Here is an 8,310-nt window from a genome sequence, read left to right as displayed (position 1 = left end):
AAAAGAATGAGTCAAAAAAATAAGGATGATTACAAAAAAAAAAAAAAGAGCAAAAGACAATTGAACGATGATAACTAGATAAAGTTGGACACACCACCTAGTTTTAGAGTAAAGGGGCAAACAATTTATATCTTTAAGAATGAGGAGATAATTGAGTCATACATAAATAAATGAAAGAATATTAAAATACATTCACATGAGAGGAGATATTAAAAAAAAATTAAAAGAATAGTCTTATATTGATAAATATCGAGAGAGTATATAGTTTGAGTATAACCTATTATCTAATAGCTTTTAGCTTATCACTAACATAATAAACACTGAGCCAACCTAATGACCAGAACTTTAATGTATAATGTGGCTTAATCTAAAGGCTCAGTTAGTTGTGTTGTAATCGAATGCATACTCTGTACCAAACACACACCTAAAAGGAAACGTCAACTGCGAATAGAGTCAGCAACACATAGACAGATGACACAAAACACATACTCTGTTCACTTCTTTTAGATTGTTCTAATGTTTTTAATATTGTTGGTTCAGATTCAGTGTGTGTGCTAATTTTCTTCGAAAGCTACAAATTAAGTTCATGTTACTTTTCCTTTGTTGAACAAAGAGGGCATTAGAGGAGCCTTGTTCTTGGCCATCTCCAAAATAAAACGTGTACGTACGCTTCTAAGTGAGCATGAGGTTATGTTTATGCCAAATATTACTACGTAATTACGACTTCCTATTTGTCATAATAAACGTTAATCTCCTTTCATCCTTACATAGATATATAGGACTTCAAAGTGAGACTCTTGACATCTAAAAGATTCTAATAAAATAGTTATGAAAGAATTAATTAAATAACTTTAGATACTGTAGAACTTTCCATGTGGCACGTTGATTTTCCAAGGAAACAATGAAATAACTTCTTTGTTATGTAGACACTAATCTTCTGAATGATCTTCGTTTTCTTCTGCATGTATAAGCACATACTATGTATCATTGCAAGACTGGAGATATCTGCATAACAGTATATAAGAAGGAAGTCATTTTTCGCATATATTATGAGATACCTGTTATTTGCAGTACAAGAACTTAATGTCTTATTCTAATTCCAAGAGGAACAACTCTGTGGATTCATGTATTTAATAGATCTTAATTGGGCTAAAAAATAACATATACTGATATCACCTACAACAATAAAGAATTCATAGCAAGGATTAATCAACAGAGCTAGACCTGTCATATTATATTATCAAAATTGATTATGAGCACCTTTTTTTTTCTTATGAACTAATTCATATTCTCTACGTCATAAATTTAAGCAGTTAAAAAGGTATATATGCCCAAATGACTAGGGAATTTGTTTTGAGGAACTGATATCTGCAATATACTTGAACTAAACATATACAAGGTAAAAGATGTTAATCTTCAATAAAAACGTATATAGTTCAGTCAAATATAATTGCAATACTTACTGTCGGCATGCAGCCTTGCCTTTCTTTTCTGGAGCAACAGGCATGTTGACTGTAGAGATAAGTCAACTAGTGAATTGGCACTTGAGACACATAAAGGACAAGTAATACACTGACACACTCCGATAAAAAGCAATACGGTCAACAGTAGAGGATATACTTGTTAGTCTCCCGAGGTATGAGCCATGAAGAAATGACTACAAAGGCATTGAAATTAAGTTAATACAATCACAGATAAATTCTGATAGAGACCACGAATTAACATTGATATGGTTGCACGCAATGATGCATAAATAACCAACATATGAACTCGTAAATGAATAGTTGCATGTGCAGATGAGTTATTGGGATCTTTACGAGAGGATAAAGAGTTCTAAGAACTGCAGTTCTATGATAGAAATACACAGTAGTAAAAACTCCACATGTTTAGTCAACACATGGTTATAAGGAGGAAATTTAAAAAGCCGATAATGATTCGCATCCAACAAAATCTCTATGATACAATCAATTAGACATGTAAGGTTATTCTTGCCATCGGAGTTGCATAATACAAGAAAAGTTTTAACTATTCTCCATTCTTCAACTTTTGCATTTATTTTATCTTTGTTGTAATCTTGTTTTGTTTGTGAGTAGTAGTAAGAACAACAATAGACCAGTCAAACCCTAAAATTTGGACAAGCAACACCAAAAACATCTTAGTAGAACTAAGAATACATACAGTGCCAGCAGCCAGTGTCTTTGGTGTGTGCTTATCAGTACAGCAACAACTCGTCAATTCATTTGCCAAAAGAGCAAAGCTGACCCATCTTCTAACTGCCCATAAATGAAGTGGAGGAAGCTAAGGATACTTGTTTTCATTGAAGTTCTCAGCTATACATTCCTTAGTTTTAAGAAAAAGAAAGTAAGAAAATACTTGCAGCTATACATTCCTGTCATATGTTAGTCATAATGCATGGATGGGGTAACATACAGGAGCAGGCAGAGAAGACAAAAAAGTGATCCTGATAAGCGGAAGATAATAAATGGATGGAGAAGGATCCGGATCTGACCTCCATTGCTCCGGAACTCTGCCCATTTTAGTTGAAGCTGAGAAAACCTGGCTTAATTAGAAAGAAGAACATTAATCAGCAAGTTCATCAGAGCTTAAAGCAGAAGCACTGAGCCAAGCATGGATTTTAGAATCCTAGGCAGGCTTATCAGCCTTTTATGTTTTCGGTATATGTACAAATGGAAACAGAAGACTATGAGGAGGAAAAAGAGGTTTAATTTGGATGCTCCTTCTGTTCTTTCAATTTCTTAAAAGTAGGAAAGAAGAACCTACAAAACTGTGGCCAACTTAGTCTTCCAGTGTCCTTCCCAGTTGATCCGTAAGGCAATGGCAATAACCTTTCTTGTACCCTCCAACTTCCTCATAAGTCGAGATCCGACGGCGACTGCTGCTCCTTGATCATCGACGAGGACGGAACTAATGTGTCCTGCTGCAGCGGGAGTGAGAGGAGAGGGAGCGCGGAATCTTGTTGCGACTGTAGCAAGATCGATGATGTAACTCCGCGGACGCCGCCATCGTCTTCTGCGTCGGGGCACACGAGGTTCACCCCGAACAGCCTGACGTGCCTGGCCGTGGCATGGCTGTGGGCGACGGGCACCGGATCAAGAACCATCGACAGGCCACCACCGCCACCAGGTTGCACCTCGATCGGCGGCCGACCGGTCACTGGAGGTGGGAAGTAAAGAAACTGCTCCTCCAAAGCAGTCATGCTTGCGATATTGTAGCCGTAACCCTGGCCGTGGTGGCCGTACACCGTCGTCGTCGCAGGTAGCATGTAGAGGTGTCCGCCCGTTGGTCCGACCGACCTCGCAAAGGTTACTCCAGGGAGAGGGATTCGTGGCACTGGGAATGGGTGAAGTCTCTCAGGCCGCCGCTTCCAATCAATGTAAAGCCGGTCGCGTCCGGACTCGCCGACACCGCGGCCAAACGAGACGGTGTCCCCAGCGGCTAGCCGCTTCTCCTTGACGAAGCGGCTCCACCCCTTGGTCATCACGAAGCTCTGGCTGCTGTTCCAGTAGGAGTACCGGAAGCGCCACGAGTTGCCGTTGCGGTCCTCGAAGCTGAGCAACAGCCCTCTCTGGGTGGCCGACGCGTCCAGCGGGAAGTACCTCTCGGCGTGCTGCTTGGGGATAACCAGCCGGTTCAGCTTGCCGACGTCGCTCGGCGTCACCACCTTGTCGAACATGTGCTCCTTCTCTACCAAATCGTCATCGCCGCTGCCAGATGAGCCATCGCTCCACCTGAAAGGAGCAGAGGACGAGGACTGCGACAAGGAGGAAGAGGAAGGCGCAAAAGGAGCATGTTTCCAGTGTTTTCTGCGAGTCAACTCCATCTGCGGATATCTTCTAGTCCCAAGCTCTCCCCCAAGAGCCAAAGCCACAACCACTAGCAACAGGAGGACTAATATCGCCTCCTGATCATCTGAGTTCTTTCCTGCTTGTATTATTATTGACGATCGATAGAAAGAATCAAAGAGTCGGTCGGTGACTTCAGATGTAGGCTTCTTGGGATGATTGATGATGAGTCGTTCCTGTGTGCTGGCTCGGTACTGTGCTCCATCTCTTTGTCGACTAGATAGAGAGAGGAGTTCAGTCCTGATGAGCCATGGCGAGCTACAGGGAAAGGGATAGCAGTAAAGTTGGCACAGTATCAGTACCTTTACAAAGGAGGGAGACGACTCCTACATTGATCTGGCTGGGTTCATGTGGGCTTGTCCCTTTCTTCACAGGAGGTAGGTAGGTATCCATACATAGAGGGTGACTCGATGAAATCCACTACATCTGGCTAGTCGTTCAAAGAAACAAAGACCCTGAGCCTCATCTCCGGTGCCTCAAGAATATTCACTCATGAATCATATCTCAAGGATTTATGCGATTTATGCTTTCGATAGTTAATGTCTCTTGTATTTGTTATAGTACAAATAACAGTATACTGTTATAGTATTAAAAACAGGAGAATTGATAAGAATACTTATAAGATATTACCAAGTGCACACACTCTCTATATATTTGCTTCATGAACTATGGTCCTATTTATAGGACCCAGTGATAACCATCCTATAACTACGATCATGATTGAGGTAGTTATTGAAACCACCTTATAACTACTAGATCATGATTGAGGTGGTTATTGAAATCATTTTGTAACTATTAAATCATGATAACTATCTAGATAGATAAATCAAATCTCAACACTCCCCTTTGATTCATAATTGCATACACCGATTTGTGACATAAAATAAACATGTTTTTGAATTGAAAGCGATTTGGTGAGGATATCCGCAACTTGTTCATTTGTTCCACAATACTTCACTGTTATGTCTCCACTTACTGTAAGATCTCGGATGAAATGATACCGTATCTCTATATGCTTCGTTCTTCCATGAAACGTTGAATTCTTTATCATTGCAATTATGGCTTTATTGTCACAAAATATTTTCATTGCTTCTTTTTGTTCTTGATGAAGATCTTCAAGAAGTCTTCTAAGCCATATTGCTTGACAAGCTGCTGATGTTGCAGCTACATATTCTGCTTCCGATGTCGATAACGCAGTTGTTGCTTGCTTTTTAGAACTCTAAGATATAGCTCCCGATCCGAGGCTAAAAGCATTGTCTGACGTACTCTTTCGATCATCTAAAGCTCTTGCCCGATCACTATCAATGAAACCAGATAATTTACAATTAAAATTATGAGAATACCAAATACCATAATCCATAGTTCCAGCAATATAATGCATAATTCTTTTAACAGCTTCGAGATGATGTTTGCTTGGGCTATGCATAAACCTGGATACTACACCAATAGAGAATGCAATATCTGGTCGAGTATGAGTTAGATAAATCAAACCTCCAACCAAACTTCTGTAGTATCTTGCGTTTGTCAGACTTGTACCATTTTCAAGTTTCAATTTCTCATTTACATTCATGGATGTTGTTGCAGCTTTGCAATTAATCATGTTAGACTTTTTGAGTAGATCCATTACATACTTTCTTTGTGAAATAAAAATTTAATCTGATCCTTGCTTCACTTCCAACCCAAGAAAATAGTGCAATAGACCTAGATCTAACATTTCAAACTTATTCATCATGCATTTTTTAAATTCTGTCACAAAAGAGTTAGATGAACCCATATATATAATATCATCAACATAGAGGCAAATCATTAGAATATTATATTCACCTTCCTTCTTTAGATAAAGAGTAGATTCATTATTGCTCCTCTTAAATCCATTTTGATGAAAATAAGAATCAATTTTACTATACCATGCCCTTGGAGCTTGTTTAAGCCCATAAAGAGCTTTTCTTAACTTGTACACCTTTTCTTCATGTCCTTTAACCAAAAAACCTTTAGGTTGAGCAACAAAAACCTCTTCATGTAAATCTCCATTTAAAAACACAGATTTCATATCAAATTGATAAACAGGCCAACTTAAGTGAGCAACTAAAGCCAAGAAAGTTCTTATGGTTTTGAATATAGCAACTGGAGAAAAAGTTTCATCAAAATCAATACTTTATTGCTATGAATATCCTTTTACTACAAGCCGAGCCTTATGCTTTTGGATACTTCCATCTACATTAAATTTTATTTTGAACACCTATTTTAACCTAATTACTTTCTTTTCTTTCGGTAGATCCATTAGCTCCCAAGTTTCATTCTTCTCAATTGACTTGATTTCCTCCTTCATTGCTTTTCTTCATTCCTCTTTTTTAACTGCTTCCTCAAAAGTTGTTGGATCTGAAATAAATAAAGCAAATGTTGAGTTATAAATTTCTGTTAGTGATCTGAAATTTTTTGAAGTTTCATCTGAAGAATCAGAATTTAGTTGTTATTGGGTAAGGTTGACGATGAACTTGTTGGAGCAGGATCTGTCATTTGATTTTGCGGAGTGTCTAGTTCTATTAGAATCTGCATTTGTGTTCCACCTTTATTGGTCTCCTAATTCCAACTTGCCCTTTCATCAAACATAATATTTCTGTTAATAATAACTTTGCCACTAATATATAATCGATACGCTTTCGATCATAAGGAATAACCAATTAAGATGCATTTTTCAGATTTTTCATCAAGCTTGTGATGATTATGTGAATTCACCAAAGCATAAGCAATACAACAAAAAATTCTTATATGTCTAACACTTGGTTTCATACCATACCAAGCCTCAAAAGGAGTTTGTTTCATAACAGCCTTTGTTGGTGAAATATTCAATAAATAAACTGCTGTTGCAAATGCTTTTGCCCAAAACTGATTTGGAAGATGTTTTCCTTTAAGCAAACTTCTTGTTATTTTAACGATAGTCCGATTCTTATGCTTAGCTACACCATTTTGCTCTGGTGTATATGGTGCTGTTAATTCTCTGTGAATATCATTTTCTTCATAAAAAGAATTAAACTCATTAGATAAAAATTCACCACCTCTATTTGTCCGAAGTGTCTTTATATATCTACCACTTTACCTTTCTACAAGTGCCTTGCATTTTTGAAAATTATCAAATGTTTCAAATTTCAATTTCAAAAAATATACCCAACTCATACGGCTATAATCATCAGTAAACAATAAAAAATATTTACTTCCACCAAATGATTTTGTATTCATAGGTCCACATAAGTTAGCATGAATTAATTCAAGACAATTAGATGCTCTCCATGCTTTTCTAATAGGAAATAATTTTTTATTTTGTTTGCCATAAATGCATCCTTCATATACATCAAGTGTATTAATCTTAGGCAATCCGAAAACCATTCCTTTTTGACTTAACAACCTTAAACCCTTAATGTTAATGTGTCCATATCTTAAATGTCATAAACTAGACTCATTCTTTTGAGTTGTGATAAGCGCATATCTTTCAATATTTGACACATTAAGTGGAAACATCTTATTTTATATTATGTAAACATTTACTATAATCAAACCAGATTTTTTATCTTTAATAGTGCATGAACTATCATCAAATATTACTGAATATCCATCATCTATCAATTGTCCAACACTTAACAAGTTATGTGATAAAGTAGAAACAAAGAAAATATTATCAAGATATTTTACCTTCTCTTGATTTGTTTTTACCTCAATTGTTCCTTTCCCTTCTACTTGGATTTGCTTGCTATCTCCAAGTCTAACTTTCAACTTGTGAGTTTCATCAATATCTCTAAATATTGATTTTATGCCTGATATATGATTAGAACATCCACTATCCAGAAACCAAATATCATTTGAGATATCATGAACTTGTGAATGTGTCATAAACAACTTATTATTTTCTTCATTTCCCTCCACATAACTTGCTTGCTTTTCTCTTTTCCAATAATCTTGATTGCCTTTGTTCATCATGCCCATCTTGTAATTTCATTGAATTCCAGTCTTTCTCTTCCTCTTCCATTTCCTCTACTATGAAATTCTCCTCTGTCACGTCCTCTTCCTACTGATTTTTTATCTTCTTTTGAAGTAGAAGACTCCCCCTTAACCTGAAATGTTTTTTCTTCACTTTTTTTAAGTGGCATGTTCAACCTTACTTCATGTACTCGTAAGGAACTCATTAGTTCATCAAATGAATAAGTAGACAAATCGTTTGACTCTTCAATTGCGGTAATAACATGATCAAATTTCGGAGTTAAACTTCTCAAAACTTTTGCAACAATTATATGATCAGGAAGATGTTCACCATAAGATTTCATTTGACTAACAATTTCAGTCACTCGAGAAAGAAAATCTTGCACCGATTCATTGCTTTTCATTAACAAAATTTTAAACTCACGGCGGAGGGTTTGAAGTTTTACCGTAATCACTCTTGATGAGCCTTGAAAGA

The 8,310-nt window shown here is 36.9% G+C and overlaps 1 protein-coding gene across 1 annotated transcript; it reads right to left on the bottom strand.

The window, feature by feature from the left end:
- Positions 1-1,525: 1,525 nt before the first annotated feature.
- On the bottom strand, positions 1,526-4,125 carry LOC135631190 (B3 domain-containing protein Os02g0683500-like). The gene has a single exon (XM_065138657.1). The coding sequence runs from the start codon at positions 3,839-3,841 to the stop codon at positions 2,870-2,872; it is 972 nt and encodes a 323-aa protein (XP_064994729.1). The 5' UTR covers positions 3,842-4,125; the 3' UTR covers positions 1,526-2,869.
- Positions 4,126-8,310: the final 4,185 nt, after the last annotated feature.

Source organism: Musa acuminata, chromosome BXJ3-2 (assembly GCF_036884655.1).
Source record: "Musa acuminata AAA Group cultivar baxijiao chromosome BXJ3-2, Cavendish_Baxijiao_AAA, whole genome shotgun sequence".
Lineage (NCBI taxonomy): Eukaryota > Viridiplantae > Streptophyta > Magnoliopsida > Zingiberales > Musaceae > Musa > Musa acuminata.
The sequence above is the reverse complement of the archived record's forward strand: the minus strand, read 5'-3'. Positions and strand labels throughout refer to the sequence as shown.